Source organism: Arvicola amphibius, chromosome 7, assembly GCF_903992535.2.
Source record: "Arvicola amphibius chromosome 7, mArvAmp1.2, whole genome shotgun sequence".
Taxonomy (NCBI): Eukaryota; Metazoa; Chordata; class Mammalia; order Rodentia; family Cricetidae; genus Arvicola; species Arvicola amphibius.
This window is the reverse complement of record NC_052053.1, coordinates 105,641,097-105,659,738: the sequence shown is the minus strand read 5'-3', so window position 1 is coordinate 105,659,738 and position 18,642 is coordinate 105,641,097. Positions and strand designations below refer to the sequence as shown.

Here is an 18,642-nt window from a genome sequence, read left to right as displayed (position 1 = left end):
TTTTCCTTTGCTTGTTTTTCCTTTTCTATTGTTTCATAGAACCATACTAGTTTGTGTTAGATATTAAACTTATATCTGCAGTTAACAATGTACATTGTACAATTCAGGTGTTTGTTTGTTTGTTTGTTTGTTGCAACAGTGTTTCCCTGTGTAGCCCTGGCTGTCCTGGAACTCGCTGTGTAAAGCAGGCCAGCCTTGAACTCACAGAGATCTGCTTGCCTCTGCCTCCCTAGTACTGGATTAAAGGTGTGCCCACCACTGCCAAGTGTTTCATTTTGTCTTGTTTTAATTCAGTGCTTGGTGTACAGAGGGATATTGTGGCCGTTTCTGATTTTCTGTAGTTTGCACTGCTCTCTTTATTCGTTGTGGTCATTTCACCACGAATTCTAAAGTTCCTGTTGAAACTTGTAGCTTTTGAAAACTTTCACATGACCATCTTTGATAAGACTGTCTATAAAATTGCGTTCCATCAGTTTTAGAAGTGTGAAGGCTGTAACTGTAAAAGCACCGTTGCATTACAGACAGACAGACACAGAGGTAGGGGTGTGTGTGTGTGGTTTGTTATATTGAAGAATAAGCTCAATGTCTCACACTTGCTAGATAAGTTCTCTGCCATTGAGGATTAAAGAAGTGTTCCCCCACACCTCTCTTTTTGTAGAAGGGGAGGGTCCCTTGTTTGTCCTGGCCGCCCAGAACTGAAATAACCACACAAAAACTATTAATTAAATCACTGCTTGGCACGTTAGCTCTAGCTTCTTATTGGCTAACTCCTCACACATCAATTTAATCCATTTCTATTATTAATCTGTATATCACCACATGGCAGTGGCTTACCAGCAAAGATTCAGCATGTCTTACTGTGGTGGCAGATTCATGGCATCTCTCTGACTGTCTTCTTCCCAGAATTTAGTTCTGTCTTCCCTGCCTAACTAAGTTCTGCCCTATCGACAGGCCAAGACAGTTTCTTTATCCATTAATGGTAACCACAGCACACAGAGGGGAAGGGACTTCCACATCACCTTTTTCTTTGAAGGAGACAGGCAAACATGATCTTCTTGTATAGCCCAAGATTTCCTGACTCAAGTAACCTTGCCTCAGATGTTCAGTGCTGGGATTAGGCATGTACCAACACACGGCTAGACTTTACAACACAATATTCAAAAACTAATCCTTATACTTGTCATGGAAGTATTCAATGCTCTAGTTTTTGTAGAAGTTTTTTTGAAGGAATGTTAAGAGAAGCAAAGACAAGATGTATGCTGGATTGTTCTACTTTGACATGTTAAAGCTGCTTCTACTTAATTAGTACCATTCTTAATTAGTATGCCTTCTGATTGCTGTTGCTCACTTGTAGCCATTTAAGTCAGCTCAAATAGAAGTAGGACCTTATAGACTTTTTAGTCTGCACACGTGTATATGTATGCATGCCTGCATGTGTGTACGTGTGAGTGCATGTGCTTGGTGGCCAGAGATCACATAAGGCAGAAGACAGGCAACATCTCCCTATGTTGCTCTCTACAATATAGTGAGATTGGTCTCACTATACCCAGAGCTCACTAGCTGGCTGGCCAGTAAACTCCAGGGATCACTTGTTCTTGACCTTCCAGTGCTAAAGTCACAGATGCAGGCCACTGTGTGGGCACTGGGGTCTCAACCAAGGTCTGTGCTTGTGCAGGAAACCCTTTACCAGCGAGCTGCTAGATCCCTAAGCTGGATTTCTTGGGAGGCTACTTTTGTTTTAATTTTGTAAAGGCTCCTGCTCCCGAGCCTGGTGACTGCCTTTGGTCCCCAGAACCCATATAGTAGAAATAGAGAAGAGACTCCTGCCCGCTGTCCTGTGACCTCGATACATATGTGTACACAGTAAATGAGCTAAAAAGAAGAAAATCATCAGTTGGTTTGTTAACTAACTGAAATAAACTGTGACTTTTGCTCCAGTGTTATTTAGATCAGTGAAGTGTTAGAGTATTTCATGTTAGAGAGACCGTGCCTCTGCTTTAGCATCGGGACACAGATATCTTAAAGACAGACTTGGTGTTGACAGCAGGAACTAGAACCAAATGTATGTGAAGTGTATTTAAAGTTTTAGTGAACACTGGACTGGGGTTATTAGCTGTGATTTACTTTCTGAAAGATTAACTTTCTGCATTTTCTAACATTTAGGCGGAATGTAATTGAAGCCGTTTACAATAGACTGAACCCTTACAAAAACGATGACACTGTGAGTAGTGTTCGCTCCTCTGCTCTCCTGTCCTCCCCGTGGGTCTGCTCTAGCACACAGCTGAGGGGTCAGTGCTACTGCTCTTGGCTCGGCCGGCCGTACTCTACAATCAACTTCAGAAGACCTGCCTTCCTTTTTTTATTAAGTTAGGGATCTCTTTCCTCAGAATCTTAGATTATTCTGAGTTTTACAAGGAGCAACAGCAGAATTCAGAATGTTCATCGTGAAGCATTTTTATGCATGCAGATATCTTTGCCACAGTCCCAAGGCCGAACCCGCACTAAGACACTAGAGAAGCACTGAGTGCAGCTGTGTGCTGCATCATGAAGCTCTTAACCTCTTCACTCCCACAGTGCAATAAGCTTAATGAAAGTGGAGGTTTAAAATAAGTTAGGTAAAGCTTTTTAGTAATTTTGTTGGTTTAGTGATAAATTTGTTCATACTTGTAGTAAAATCATTCAAATATTTTTTCAAACCAAAGGATTTGTTTGTTTATGGAAATTTTTGGTCAACAGGGCCAAGCCAAAGATTTCTTATTTTTTAACTAAGCAGATTAAATATTAGTATTTCATATGTAGACATACATATTTTTGAAACCAGCTAAGTTCTATAATTGGTATATTATAAAACCTTGTCTTTCTGCACTCTCCAGGGAGTGGTACATCTAATGCCCTGTTTGTTTGTTCTCCCCTGTGAAGGACTCTGCGTCAACCGATGACATGTGGTGAAGCCGCTCATGGCCATGGGTCGCCTTCGCCGCCAAAGGAGAGTGCAGCTCAACTTGGCCGAACCTTTGAACAGCCATCATCAACTTTAAGGAAGAAGGGGTACGACGTGGCTGAGGGACTACACCAGAGAGCTTGAGCGGTGGAACAGCTAGCCCAGAACGGATTTTTTTTTTTTAATTGTAAATTTGAGACTTATGTAAACGTGATTTCAAACCGTAATTCATGTTGTAAATCAGACTCCAGCAATTTTTGTTGTATGATTTTGGTTTTTTGTAAAGTGTAATTGTCCTTGTACAAAGTGCTCATATTTAATTATGAACTGCTTTAAAATCACGGTCAACGATAAAGGAAATGTTTGGCTTGTTGTGTGACACAACAGATACAGTCGTGCTGTGGACAGGGAGAGCAGCAGCCACGTAGCTCGACGCTCATGCGCGCATGATTATGAAGAATTCCAAAATCTTACAAAGCTGAACACCCAGGGAGTTATGGAAAACTGTCTCTGTGTTCTGGCGAGGGACTGGCTTGTTCGTGCAGCCTCTCCTTCTTACCTGTCTCTAGGATGGCCTCTCCTGCAGCTGAGAGCACTGCAGGTGGCACCAAGTGTTGGTGACAGTATCGATTTGGGGCTGAAATGCCTTGATTCTTTGCACCTCTTCATGAGTCCTACATTCAGTTACTAATTGGTAAGCAGCAGCTTCCTACACAGTAGGAGACTGCCACATTTTTTTTTTTCCTATCATGATTGGCTGGGCCTGCTGCTGTTCCTAGTAAGATATTCTGAATTCCATTTTATCAATAAAGCTTGGTTTAACAAACAAGAAATTTAATCATGTACGCGTAGTTCCTCTTGCCCCGGCTTTCAGAACCCCATGCTATTGTAAATGGGACATGCCTCCTAGGGAAAGGTGTTAGTCTCCTTAAATTGGATGGTGGTATTACCCCAGGTACAGATGGATCGAGAAGTCAAAGTCTGTGTTGTCCTAACCTGTTTTTAAAATGAGTTTCTTCCAGGCTGCTTGCTTGTCAGTAAGATGTGCATCAGCTTGGGTTTACCTACTGTTAATGAAAAGAATTGTCCAAGTTTGACAATCTTAACACTATGATAGATGTGTGTGTGTTGAATGTGTGTTTGTCTGTAACTTTTAATTGACCCACGTCTTTAGAATCTAAGAGGTTAAGATGTATTTGTGATTTGAAATATAGCATGTTGATAATATTTAGCTGTTGGCCTTTAAAAATAAACTTCAAAGCTTAAGGAATTGTAGATATAAAATACCTAATTTAATTTAGGCTTAACCCCCCTCCGATTAAGCATGTAAGAGTAAGTTTTCTGGTCTGTCACATCATAAAGACTACTGTTCTGTACCCGTCTGTGTTTCCGTCTCTGTAGGTTGAGTACTGCATTTACCAACATGTGACCGAGTCCCTAGGAACCAATTCAAATACGTTAGATACAAAGTCACAACTTTGTGTACAAAAGTTAGTGTAATACATTTTGTTCTATTTGTTTTCCCCAATCTTGGAAATAGACATGTTTGTATATACAGCCTTAAAACCACTGTAACGTTAAGGGAATAGTAGGAGAGCACTGAGAAGTGCCGCAGACTTCAGTAGCTATAATACCAGCGGACTCTTCATTACCCCTCTCGTGAGCTGATGTAACGTCATTGTATTTAATTTATATCTTAGTCCAGCATGAATGAAGAAAAGCTGAAATACTCTTGATATTTAGAAATTCATAACAGCTGCAATTACAGAACCAATTCCAAACTTAATAAATGCTTAATGTCTAAATCTGTGGGAGAGTTGGAAGTATGGTAATGTTCGAGCTGTGGCTTGCAAAGATGGGCCTGTGCATTTCATGAAATCCAGTGCTCCTAGCACAGACTGGGCGCTAGGCTGACAGCGGAAGCTGAAATCCTGACAGATGACCTGGGTCCTTCGTTTTTAGAAGTAACCTGAAAACCTTTAGTTTTAGAAATTTCAAAGCCTCCAGCCGGGGTTTTCTTGTGCGGCTTGTGAAACTGCCATGGTGGGAAACTGTTTCAAACGACAGCAGCTTAGTCAGGTCAGCCTTGTCTAACTAAGATTGTCTCAGCAGAAAAGGAAATTCAAATGCTCTTCTGTTGAAATCATTAATTCTGAAGACTGGAGTCAGAAAGTGCTGTGATCTAAGGAGACTAGATCTTTCCACGAGTCAGCGCCACACTGGGTGCCATTTTGCATTATGGAACTACAGGAAGGAGGTGTGCCTTGTAAAAGCAGATCGTGCCGACTTCCTGGGAAAATGGCCGTGCAACACTTTTTTGAAGGGGGATGTTCATGCCTGCATGGTACACTTTGTTCTTGTTCCCCATCCCCTTTCCTGCTAATTAACATCTCAGGACAAATGCCTCAAAATATTCGGATGTGTAGGTTTTGTTTTGTTTTTATGTGGAGAGGAAAAGTTCTTGTGTGATGGTAATATAACATGCAGAATATACTTTTTATGTCAGTGAAAATTTCAGTTCTGCATAGCAATCTTTTGCTAACTTACATTAAAAAGTTTTGAGTAAGCCAGCGGACACCTCTAATCCCAGCACTGGGGAGGCAGAGGCATGTGAATCTCTTGAGTTCAAAGCTAACCCGGGCTACAGAGCAAGACCCAGGACAGGGCTACCCAGAGAAGCCCTGTCTCAACCCCTCCACTAAAAATGCTTTTCATATCTCTTACTATTTTAACAAGTGATCATAAGAGTAAAATAAGCCAGGCACAGTGGTGCACACCTTTAATGCCAGCACTCGACAATCTTGGCAGGTGTGTCTGCGTTCAAGGCCGGTGTGGTCTACAGAGCTCAGAGCTCTAGGACTGCTGGGGCTACACAGTGAGACTCGTCCCATTTTCACTCTCTTGTAGAGTATTCTTCCACTGATAGCAAAAGCATCTCATGGCCAGCATAAACTTTATAAAAACCAAATGGTCACTTGCTTGGCTTCAGAACACTTGTCAAACACCATCAGTTATTGTGCATTTATTTGACTCTAGATCACGAAGCAGCTGTTCTTTTGCTACCACCATAGTGTTAGGAAGTTGGTGGGAAAGCCCGGTCGGTGTGAAGGCTCTGCCTCTGATCTTAGCACTTGGGAGGCTGAAGCAAGAGCATCATGGGCTTAAGACTTAAACTGGCCACAAAGTGATACCCTCTCTGAATTTTTTTTTTTAAATTAAAGAGTTATGTGATACAAATAGTTTGAATTACAGTACTGCTTACAGAGACCGTGTGTTTGAACACATTAAACCAGCAAAGCTCTGCTTTCCCACAAAGTGTTCAGTGTTACCAAACTACTGTTCTAGGTTAGGTCCCTGGGGACTGTAAAGAGATGAAGGAGGTCCTTGTTCTCAGGGAGTTCACGTCTGGGCAGAATTGAGAATCCAGTGTATGTATTATAAGTGGATCATTCAGATAAATAAAGATGCATTGCCTGCCCCCTCTTTTCCTAGAACTTTCTTCAACAAAGTAGGTCACCACCTGGAAGAATAGTTGCTATTCCTTTGTTCCCCAAAATTGTTTAGTTTCTTCTTCCCAAAAGTTGAAATCATTCAATTGAAGAGTATGCTCCGCATAAGAGTAAATGGACTGCTGAAGTGTGTCTTAGTGTCTATATAGAATTCCTGTTCTCTCTTGGCCTTGACTTTTCCTGCTGACTACAGCAAGTCACAAGCAAGTAATGGATGTCCTAGAGTTCTCCAACCCCCAGGATGGGGTGGGATCTAAGCTTAGGGCCTTCTGTAGGTTCTTCCTTAAGTTACAGCACCAGTGTTCATATGGAATCGTCGTGCTATCGAATGCGCGTTAAGTGTTTTAGAGTAGCCATGCTTACTGCCTGTCCTTACTGAACAAATTAGCCTGGGAATTTAACACATGAATTCCCAAAAGACTGATGAATTGGCTTTGTTTTAGTTTTTAACTTCATGCTATACTTCTAGTTCAAACTTCGCTGATTTTACAGTATACATTTGGTATCTGAGAAGATGTAAATATTTTAGCATGTAAATGTTTCTCATTTAAGGTTTTTGTTTGGAGGGACCTTCAAGGATGTTATATATTCTCACATATTCTGGTAATGAGATAATGAGATAACCATTTTAAATTTACTAGTCTTCTAATTAGATTTTCTTTCAGGCATTTGAATGTCTTTTAGAAGCCTGATTTTACTTTATATCTTAACAATAATGTGCTGTTCGTTTTGGTTTGCAGTTGTTTTAAATTATATATTATTTCAGAATATGCTTGAAATATTTAAGACTGTGTTTTCATGTTGGTCAGTAACTCACTAACTGCCATTACCGGGAGAATGCCATATGACAGGCATTGCCTCTGCTGTGTTGTCAAATGAGCAATTCCCATTCAGGGTCAATTCAACACACATTCTTTGTTTTTTATCTGCTACGTACTCAGCTATTGGCTTCTGCTTTCTTCCTATCCATTTAAACAGCATGGTGGAGTGTCAGAAAAACTCAGATGGAGCCAGGTGCGGTGGTACACAGCTTTAATGCCAGCACTCCAGAGGTAGAGGCAGGTGGATCTCTTGAGTTGGAGGCCAGCCTGGTCTACAGAGCAAGTTCCAAGACAGCCAGGGCTACATAGAGAAACCCTGTCTCAACCTCCCAAAAAAGAAAAACTCAAATGGTATTCAAACTGCAGTTGCTTTTACAAGACAGGAACGCTGTTTAAATTGAAGTAACAATAAATGACCATTTTTCCTCATTCTTCATGAAATAATCCCCCCCACACACCCACCTCCATTTTCTCTCTTCCCTTGGTGCCACACCCCCCCACACACTTCTTAAATAGGCCAGTTCTATTCTCTTGAACAAGAATAACCATGAATTACCTCATCAAGGCCAATTAATAACTTTATTTTACTGGGTTAAAAGTAGGAAAACTCAGGATGTGGAATAGTGTGTGTGTGGGGGGGGGGTCACTATAATTGCTTTGGACCTTGGCTGCCACTGTTCCAGAACTGAGCGTCACAGAAGTCAGCCAGAGACAATTGAGTTTGCTTTTCTGATCTGCTGATAGTTACTGATTCAACACAAGCAACTGAGAAGCTGTTTATTCACCCACATCCACTCCTTTGCTCTTCATTGCTAGAAATCCATCCATTTCTACTGGCTGCCTTCTCATTAAACTAAATGTTTAAGACAGTTGTTCATTGTGTATAGTCCTGACTAATGAAGGACCGCTGAGTAATGCCTGTGTCTGTATGGTCCTGTCTGAAGTGAGCTAGTTCATATAGAGCTTGGGTAGCTATAGAACAAACTTAGATCTTGATTGCGTACATCGAATAGCACAGGTTCTTGAGGGTCTTAAGCTTTTGGGGGTCACAACCCTTTGAATCTGACTGCACCTGGGAAAATGCGTATGATATATATAACTCCCCAAGAATGTCTCTTTGGCCTGGTCAAGACCCTCTCTTAAATAGTGGGGCACCGTCCTTCTCCAGCAGAGCTCAAAATATCCCAAGAGCACAGCAGTCTTATAGAAGAGATTGTTTGTTTTACTTTGAAAAGAGAAAGGAGGAGAGCCGGATCCTGACTGGAATCTGGTGTGAGGGTGTTTTTCGTTTTGTTTTTTGTCTGGTTTGGGTTTTCCCCTGAGGGCCTATGTTGTGGGAACCTATCTGTAAAAGTGGAAGGATGGCAATGAGGCCAGCTTTTGGAGGTCAATGTCACTTAAGGTTTACCAGTCTTGTAACCCAAAAAGTAGAATGGAGATTGGATGTGGCTGGCGTGTTTCTGACCCTCCAGAGTGTAGGTTAATTTGTTAACATATGTTAACAGCACATTAGCTGTCGGGTCTCACTCAGGCTTTAAGATTTTCATTAAATACGAACTTCGTTTCAGATTCTAAGGAATTAAGTACTTAATAAAGAACATTTAAAATGAGGTCTTACATAGCAGTGTAGAAGGTTGATGATACTGCTACAAAGATACCATAATTACATTGAAAAATGATTGTTAAATTTGTTGCCAAAATTTCATGTTCAGTTCTAGCTTGATTTATGTCTGTGGAAGTAGAAACAGAATTCATTATTTTACCTGGCTAGCCCTGAACTAACGCCATAGCATATCTGCAGGAGAATACTGTGTAGCAGTGATGCCCAGCACTAATTAGTTTTACAGCTGTAATTATTTCACATCATTTCTATGAGTGTTTTGAGTGGGGAGACATTGTACATGTTACAAGCATGTTGCATTACACATAAATTCAGTTTTTTAAACTTATCGATGTAAGAACTGCAGAAATATTTTTCTTAAACATAATATGTAACAGAATTCTCCACTTTGCAGTTTATGTGACCCACAGTTTTAAAGAAATTCCATAAATGTATATTTTGTATTATGTACCATTTCCTGGTCCAAAGAAAATATGTGAATTTAGTCCTAATTTTAAGACTGTACTTTTGTTTTCTAGTTCTCTGAAAAACTGCATTCCGCCTGTGGATGGTTACAGATTGTATGTGAGGTGGGAAGTAGAAGTTTCTAGTTTGCAAAATCGGTGCCACTAAATAAACAGGCAATTGCATAATGTGTGTGTTCATGATTGTTTGCTGCCAGGAGCGTGTGTGTTGTGCTGAGGAATCTAGAAATCTGGGGATTAATTATTATGTGATCTTAAGAGAATTTTTTTCGCTAGTGGAACTTGGTAAATTGGCTGATCAGATCAATGAAATAATAATTTGAACTAGAATTGTCCCTAATTTTTGGGAGATAGTTGATAGCCACAAAGGTTGGGTTGGTGGTTATTGTTATGAAGACTCCAGAAATAAAGAAGCCAGTTGTTGTTCCTCTTGGACAAGAAGAGTGGAGACTGGGATGGAAGTGATCTGGAGCAGGCCTGTCAGCTGGTAGCAGCCCTGGTGTATGTGTGTATGAGGAGGATGCAGAAGGAGGCGCTTGCTCGGCTCCTAATGATTGGCTCTAGCGGATATTTCGTCTTCACCCAGGTCTCAAAATGACCTCCAGATTTCCAGTCTGGGCTTCACTTCCACCATTAGAAATTTGAAAACTGAGTAGGTGATTTAATGGAAGTTCTGTACGTTGCAAGCTGCTTCTACTCGATGCTTGCTAAAATCTAGTGTTCTGAAATGTTCCTTTCCTTGTTAGCCGTGACTGAACTTGCTGTCAAATCAGGTGTGATTCTAGTTGAAGATAATATTCTCGATGAACTGTTAGAGGATGTGAGGTTTACAGCAGAATCCACCACATGGCCCCAGAAAAGATTTTGCTTCACTGGTTGCCTGGAGTCAGCATGAGATTCATATTTTATGTTTATATTCTAAGGGCTTTTTATTAAATGGTTTTATGGTGATAGTTTTATTGTTGCCTATGTAGGATTAGCTACTCCAAGAGCGTCATGGCTTTAGTTTTTAGGCACAGGCTGGCATCTTCTAGACCAAAGTGCTCCTACAGCTGTCCTTACAACCACATACAAAGTGTTTTCCAGAAGTTAATTTGAATCAGCAGGATTTCCAATATTTGGCCATTATTGATCTACTAAAGAAGTTGTTTTAAATTCTTCAATTTGATGTCCTTTGAAATGAGTTGTTTTCAACCAGCTAGGGTGTCAGTAGCAGGTATTTTTCACCATTGGAATGGGTGAGAAAAATACACGTATGTATCTGTATAGAGGTACCTACATCAGCAAATTTGCAGGTAGGGAGTTTTTGATAATAGGCAATACTACGTTTATACAGGTTTGATATATCCAAGCCAGTGTACAGCTTGCATGTCACTCCGGGGTGTGTTTCTCCAGCAGTGGTGAGGGAAGGAAATGGTGCCAAGCCGAAACGTTCAGAGCACTGTTCCCTCATAGATAGTAAACTGAAGATGGCAAGATAATCCTACCTTCAGTCAACAAGGTCACTCATCCGGTAAAGGTACTCGCACGCACATCCTAGCAACCTGAGTTCAATCCTTGGGACTCGTGCAAAGAGAACTAACTCCACAGATTTGTCCTCTGACCTCCACACACATGCTGCAACTTCTGCGCGTGTGCACATACACACACACACACACACACACACACCATATGACACAGCATGCTCACAAACAACGGTATAAGTTGAGATGCATAGAAAGTTCTTTTTAATATTTTATTGGAGTATTGGTGTTGGGGGGTCCAACTCAGTTTTTAAAAGTTCTCTGAAAATAACTGTTCTTTAAATCCAGCTTTCCTTCGGGATGTGAAAATTATTTAAACTGGCAATTTTCTGAAAATCTTTTTTAACTTGTATTTTACTATTATGTTTGTCTATGTAACAATTGGCAACATTGTATAGAATTAAAAAATCAAATGCCAGTGTGTGGCTTGCCGGGGCCTGAAAGTAGACCCTGAGCTTCTCATTCTCAGTATATCAAACAGTCTTGACCGCATTTGATTCTGTGTAACAAATTTTTTTTAAGTAGTCACTGTTTATTATGCTAAGAACATAGTTATTCTCAATTATTTAACTTTTTAACTACTCAGAACTGCAGAAACCTTTTTACACTAACAGTTTCAAGAATGTTTCTAAAAGATGACACATTGTTGGTGGTTATAGTAAATAATGGTAAAGTCCCCGTTTATAGGAAGTGATTAAAAAGACAACTCATTGTTAGGCAAAGTAAGTAGATACCTGTGTAACTGACCCCCATTGCCTCCTTTAGGCTCCCTGCTACACTTACCCTTAGAATGAAAGTGGCCTTGGTACTTCCTGGATGCAGTTAAACTGCGGGCATGCCTCTGTGTGTGTGTGTGTGTGTGTGTGTATGTGTGCGTGCACGCATGCAGACTTGCCATTATTTTTAAATATTTACTTGCGGGTCTAGGGTCTAGAAATTCTAGGGCCCCCTACCCCATCCGTTGTTTTTATTTTAAATACACACGTTCCCAGAATACACTCTGCTTTAGGACTTTGGTGAATACTCTGAGAATCCTGAAATCCAGTCTACATTCTTTTTTTTTTTTTTTTTTTTTTTTTTTTTGGTTTTTCGAGACAGGGTTTCCCTGTAGTTTCTAGAGCCTGTCCTGGAACTAGCTCTTGTAGACCAGGCTGGCCTCGAACTCAGAGATCCGCCTGCCTCTGCCTCCCGAGTGCTGGGATTAAAGGCGTGCGCCACCACCGCCCGGCCTCCAGTCTACATTCTTGCACGTCCTTGTAGGCTCTTGGTTGTATATTCTCTCCTGACTTGTGCAACTCCGTAGGCATGCTGTGTTATGGGTCAAAGTATATTACATATTATCATGTCCTTATTCAAAGTCAACTCCACAGTCACCTTGACCTTCAAAGAGGCGTGAGGGCTTGGAGACCAGATCTGTCTGGGAAGTTTCAGCCCAGGAGGAGCAGTGCTTCGTGAAGGGAACTTCTGTAGAGCAAGTCTCCATAGTGAGCTAGGAATGGGGTGTTAGGTTTTGAAGATTACATGGTTGGCTCTCTTGGAGCAGTTCATATTCTGATTTTCTGGGTGGAATGTCAAATGTTTTTGTTTAAAAATCTTTTGTTCAAGTATAAAACTTAAGGGTTTTCATGGGGGAAATGATTGAACTCTGCAACTTGAAGTTACTTAATGAAATTATTTTAAATAATGAACTTGGCCAGGCGGTGGTGGCACATGCCTTTAATCCCAGCACTCAGTAGGCAGAGGCAGGCGGATCTCTGAGTTTGAGGCCAGCCTGGTCTACAAGAGTTAGTTCCAGGACAGGCTCCAAAACCTACAGAGAAACCCTGTCTCGAAAAACCAAAAAATAAAAAATAAAAAAATGAACTTGACATTTTCCTGTTGGATGACGAAGAAACAAAGGGAATGTGGAGAAAATGATATAATGCTTAAGGTTAGAAAGTTAAAAACAAGGTTATAATATTTAAGTTGAGAAAATGCTACTTTTCTGATATTAAAGTGAAATTAGTCACCATAAATCATCAATATGCTCATAGTGATCAAAGATGAAGAAATTACAGATGCCCCTCTATTACCAAACCTTTGAAGCGGTAGTCTGCACCTAACCAACAAGATGGAATGACCTGGAAGCCTGAAAACCAAACACTTTACAGGGACTGCTTTATGGGGAAGTTCCCACTGAAAGTTAAGCTCCTCCCCAGGGAAGCAGGCACCCTCCTTTGCCTCCCCTTGGCTCACAGTCAGCTGACCCACCTTTCAAATCCCCACGCTGGGGCTGGGCATGCAGCTCTGGAGAGTGCTAGCCTAGCACATCACGAGAACCTGTGCTGAGGGCACACCCATAATCTCAGCACTTGGGACAGAAAGTCAAGAGGATCAAAAGGTTAAGGTCCTCTGGTACATACCAAGTCTGAGGCCACCTAGGTCACTAGTGACCATGACCCAAAGACATCCCTGGGCTGCTCTACAAAGCCTCTAATGTCTGGTTTCTCTGCCTAGACTCACCTCCCTCTTCCTTCTGCCTTGGCCACACTTCTGGCTATTCCTGACTGCACCTGTCTCAAACCCTAAAATCTTACAGGTATTCGCTCTTACCCCTTCCCGGATGTCTCATTGGCCAACGCAGGTCACAGGAGAGTTCAAGGAAACCTGAAAGAACAAACCCTGGTCTTTACTGGGGGAATCCAGTGTGCATTCGATTGAACAGGGTTGCATGTGTGTCTGTGCAGACAAGAGATTGGTTTTATGTGTCTTGTCTCCTGCTGCGCCATTTCATTTGTGGGTTTTTGTTGTTTTTAGATAAGATTTTTCATTGTGTAGCTAGCCTAGAACTATGTAAATCAAGCTGGGCTTGAACTCACTGAGGTCCACCTACCTCCACCTCGCAAGCGCTGGAATTAAAGGTGTACACCACCATAGCAGTGATGATACAACCATGTGAAATGGCTTCATGCTGTAAATGCTCATTGTGGTGGTGGTTTGAATAGGTTATGCCCCCCACTATACTCAGGTGTTTGAATATTTGGCCGATAGGACTGGCACTATTAGGAGGTGAGGCCTTGTTGGAGGAAGTGTGTCACTCTAAGGACAGGCTTTGAGGTCTCATATATTCAAGCTATGCCCAGTACACAGTTTTTCCTTCTGTTGCCTGTGGCTCAAGATGTAGGGTTCTTAGCTCCTTCTCCAGCACCATGTCTGCCTGCCATGTTCTGCCATAATGATAATGGACCAAACTCTCAAATTCTAAGCCAGCACCAATGAAATGTTTTCCTTCAGCCGGGCAGTGGTAGCTCATGCCCTTAGTCCCAGCACTCAAGGAGGCAGAGGCAGGAGGATCTCTTTGAGTTCAAGGTCAGCCTGGTCTACAAGAGCTAGTTCCAGGAAAGGCTCCAAAGCTGCAGAGAAACCCTGTCTCGGGGGGGAAAAAGTTTTCCTTCATAAGAGATGCTATGGTCAGCTGGGCGGTGGTGGTGCACGCCTTTAATCCCAGCACTCAGGAGGCAGAGGCAGGTAGATCTCTCTCTGAGTTTGAGTTTGAGGCCAGCCTGTTGTACAAAGGGAGTTCCAGGACAGGCATTGGTGTGAAGGTGTCAGATCTCCTAAAACTGGAGTTATTTACAGTTGTGAATGTGAAGGCTACAAAACAGGTCAGAATAGGTATATTTGGATAACTAGAGGAAAGATCTGTCCTTAGCATATATGGTGGGGTATGGTGGGTTTGAATGAGAAATAACGCCCCCCCCCAATCAGGGTTCAGGATTTGAACACTTAGTTCCCAGTTATGACAGGGCAAGACAGTGCAAAGATTCCACCATCTTTTATTTTTGTTGAGGCCATGTCAGGTTAAACTGCAACTTAATCTCCTTGATAGAAAAACCTATGGAAATTTACCTTACTCTGTTCCAGGATCTGAGGCCAAGATGCCCCAGCTAACTTAACTTCTGTTAAGCACCTTGCTTATGCAAACTACCTCCTACAGCTGCTGAGCAAGATACCAGAATGTAGTTTTTGCCTTTAAAAGCTCTTTGGTCTAAACGCTTGAGGGGCTACACTTGGGTCCCCAAATACCTGAGTGTGGTCCCAGCTGGATGGAATAAAGACTTTCAATTGTCTATGCACTGGATCTGGTCAGCTGTAGTTGACTCCCTGTGATATTTTAGAGGCCCCAGCGAGATCGCTAGACACTGGATTCTGATACTTAGATGCCTCAGGCCCCCCGGGATTGGAGAAGACTGAGCCTGCTGCACAGGACTCTTAGGGTTTGCACACTGATAAGTTCCAGGGCTCCATCTCTGAACCATCACTACCAAGCACTGCAGAGTACCCAGCCCTGCCACCTGAAGGAGAAAAATTATAAATTGAAAGTCATCTTGTCTGAACACCTCCAGAAGTAAGTTTGGTCTGTAGGAGGCACCATCTGGTTAAGACACAAGAGGGGAGGTTCAATGTGACTATAGATCCCGTGTCTGGGATTTGTGTGAGACATCACTAAACTCCCCTGCTCTGTTCAGGTGTGTGAATGTCTGGTGGCCACACCTGTTTGCCTTCACTGTCTGTTTCTCTGTATTACTGTGTTTTGCTGTCTCTTATTTAGGGTTATTGTTGCTGTGATAAAACACCATGACCAAAAGCAACTTGGGAAGGGAAGGGTTTTTTTTACTCACAATTCTATATCACAGTTCATCATCAAAAGGAATGAGGGGAGGAACTCAAGCAGGGTAGGAACCTGGAAGCAGGAGCTAATGCAGAGGTCATGGAAGAATGCTGCTTACTGACTTGCTCAACATCAAAAGCTTGTTCACTCAGCCTACTTTCTTATAGAACTCATACCCACCAGCCAGGGATGGCACCACCTACAATGGGCTGGGTCCTCCCCATCAATCATTAATTAAGAAGATGCCCTACAGGCTTGCCTATAGCCTCATCATGGAAGAATTTCTCTTAATTGAGGCTCCCTCATCTTCAATGACTAGCTTGTGTCAAGTTGACATAAAACTATCCAGCACACTCTGTGTGATTCTGTCACTTCTGTTGGTTGGAGAAAACAGTTCTAATATTGAAGCATGGAATGAGTTGTCCCAAGACCACAGCCATAGCTAGCTGAAGTGTTGCATGATTTTCTCCAGGCTCACAAGCCACTCCAGGGCTGCCCACCCATGCTGCGGTGTCTCCCTTCTAGTGGTGACTGTGGCCGCATATACGTGGCTGGCTAGTTCTGTTGGTATGGCAATACCTGCTGCTTTGGAGCCAGCTATAGTCACCAGCTTCCATGTAATAAACAATGGCTTTCTCTGGTGTGAGACGCCACCCCCACCCATCCTTTGGCTTAAGACCTGTGCCTTCTTCTTGGAGACCCAAATCCTTTTAGCCACACCAGGTTACCCAAAGAAACCCCAAAATCTCCATGTGTTCTCTCAGCCCTACCTGACACTGGAAATTGATCTCCCTGACCCTTCTTACTCCTGAGTGCTCAATTTCAACTTGTTTGGTCACTTGGCCCTCACTCAGTCCTGGGGTCCTGATCCTGGTCTCTATTGGAGGGCCCCCGAGTGCTTGGAGGGAGAAATAGGTCCCATAGCAATGTGTTCTGTAATCATTTCCCAGACTGTTCTAAGCACCTGGTTGCACCTGGCAGGAAGAAGCAATTCGCCGAGTCATGCCTGGGAAAAAGTGCAAGTTCAGCTCCTCTACATTCACAACTCACATCTTCTTTTTCTCCAGTGGCTTGGATAATTCAAAGACCCCCAAGCCCTCCAGGCTGCAGGCCCATATCAGCCTGTTGGAAGCTGTTTTAAAGTAAGAGGGCATTGGACTTTCTTTTCTGCCAAACATTATTGGGGGAATTAAAAGAGGCAGTCAGAAACATGCCAACTGATCCAAGGTAGACCAGGTTACTCAAGGGCTGCTGGGTTTCTGGAAAGGCTCTGTGAGATATATTGTATATTTACTCCCAGAGACCCAGGGACCGCTCCCCCAAACCCCAGCAAGCCAATGATATTGCATTTGTCATGAAGTTGGTCCCAGACATAAGGAGAAAGCTCCAGAAATTACAGGGATTTGAAGGGATGAATAGGTCTCAACTTTTGGAAATTTCTCAGAGTTTATAATAGTCAAGATTCAGTCAAAGACAGAGAGGGAAATAAATTATGTCCAACTGTGACCACTGCCCTTAGGGAAACAGATGAGAGAAAATGGGGGAAATAGACCAGGAGAGGGGATTTAGGAACTCACCAACATTGCTTTATGGTGCCCTGAGTGCAGATCTGTTGGAGTTTAGACAAAGATATGTTGTGTCCTGCATCCAGGTGACAACTGCCAGGTCCTACCTGGTTTATTCTTCCATGCTTGGAGGGAAGTGTGAGGATTAAGAAAGAAATAGACAAGAGACAACAGATAGAGTCAGGAGGGCATCTAGGAAATACTGAGATTTGATTCAGGTTTCTTACAGCCTTTATATACCCCAATCCATAAGGGAGGGGAAGGCAAAAGACTTCTTTACCAAGAAACAAAGAACAAACTAATTACCTTCTCAATACCCAAAGCAACAAATAACCACACCCTAGGTCAAAGCATCCTGTTAGTAGCCACAGCTTAGGTCAAACCTCCTGCCATAACCTTGAAGGAGCAAGAATAGGCCTGAACTCTCTGACCTTTAGTCAAGGTGGAAAGGATCCACTTTTGTGGGTTCCCATGAAGATGTCCACAAAACACCCCGCTCCAGTGTTTGGATGCCTCCTCGTGGCTCTGACCACAGAGGAGGAATGTAGACAGGCAAAGGGAAGACCTTTTTAGGGCCTTCCAAGCCTTAAGGTACAGAGTCTAGCCAAGAAGTCTCAGTTGTGTGTCCCTCAGGGCAAATACCCAATCTACAACCTAGATAAGGAAAGCCATTGCTTCCCCCAAAATTATTTCAGCCATCCTGTAAATCCCCGACCCTCACATCAAAAGAAAGTATGAAAAAGAAAAACAATGAAAGAGTACAGAAATAACTGGGGTGGTTGGATACTGCCAGCTATGGATGATGGGATGTTCGGAGATAGTCAAGCCCCTTACCAGCACTGGGGGTATGCAGCATTTAGAATGGACTGAGACAAAGCAGAGGGTCTTTGTGGTGGTTTGAAAGGAAAATGGCCCCCAAAGGGAGTAGCACCTTAGGAGGTGTAGCATTTTGGAGTGTGTGTGGTCTTAGAGGAAGGTTGTCATTGTGGAGGTGCTCAAGCCATGCCCAGTGAGTCAATTCACTTCTGTTGCCTTTGAATCAAGATATAAGGACTCATGTAAGGACTCCGTTCCACCACCATGTCTCCCTGCACACTGCCTTGCTTCCTGCCATGAAAATAATGGACGAAACCTCTGAACTGTAAGCGGTCCACCCCAGCTAAATGTTTTCCTTTCTAAGAGTTGCCTTGGTCACAGTGTCTCTTCAAAGCAATAGAAATCCTAACCAAGATAGTCTTCAAAGCCTTGACGAAGGCCCTGGTGTTTGCCTTGGACCTGGACCTCCCAGACATTCCTAAGCCATTCCACTTGTGTGTGGATGAGGCCGGAGGTATCGCCAGTGGAGGTCTTCATGCAAACCCTGGAACTCTGGGAAAGACCCGTGGTTTGTCTGTCCAAGGAACTTGGCCTATTTGCAGCTGGATGGCTGCCACAACCCTGCTGGTAAAAGAAGCTGACAAATTAACTTTAGGTCACAAACTCTTCCTGATGTCCCACACTCTGTTGAGTCCCTCTTTAGGGGGGGGGCACTCGAGAGATGGATGTCT

General features: G+C 42.7%; 1 protein-coding gene across 2 annotated transcripts in view; it reads left to right on the top strand.

The window, feature by feature from the left end:
* The window catches only part of Ppm1a (protein phosphatase, Mg2+/Mn2+ dependent 1A), a 43,942-nt gene extending 39,196 nt beyond the window's left edge, over positions 1 to 4,746 (top strand). For both annotated transcript variants that reach the window (XM_038335824.2, XM_038335825.2), the window contains exons 5-6: positions 2,164 to 2,221; positions 2,920 to 4,746. In XM_038335824.2, the coding sequence (XP_038191752.1) occupies positions 2,164 to 2,221; positions 2,920 to 2,949 (88 nt within the window). In that variant the 3' untranslated portion in view covers positions 2,950 to 4,746. The remainder of the gene's footprint in view (positions 1 to 2,163; positions 2,222 to 2,919) is intronic.
* Positions 4,747 to 18,642: the final 13,896 nt, after the last annotated feature.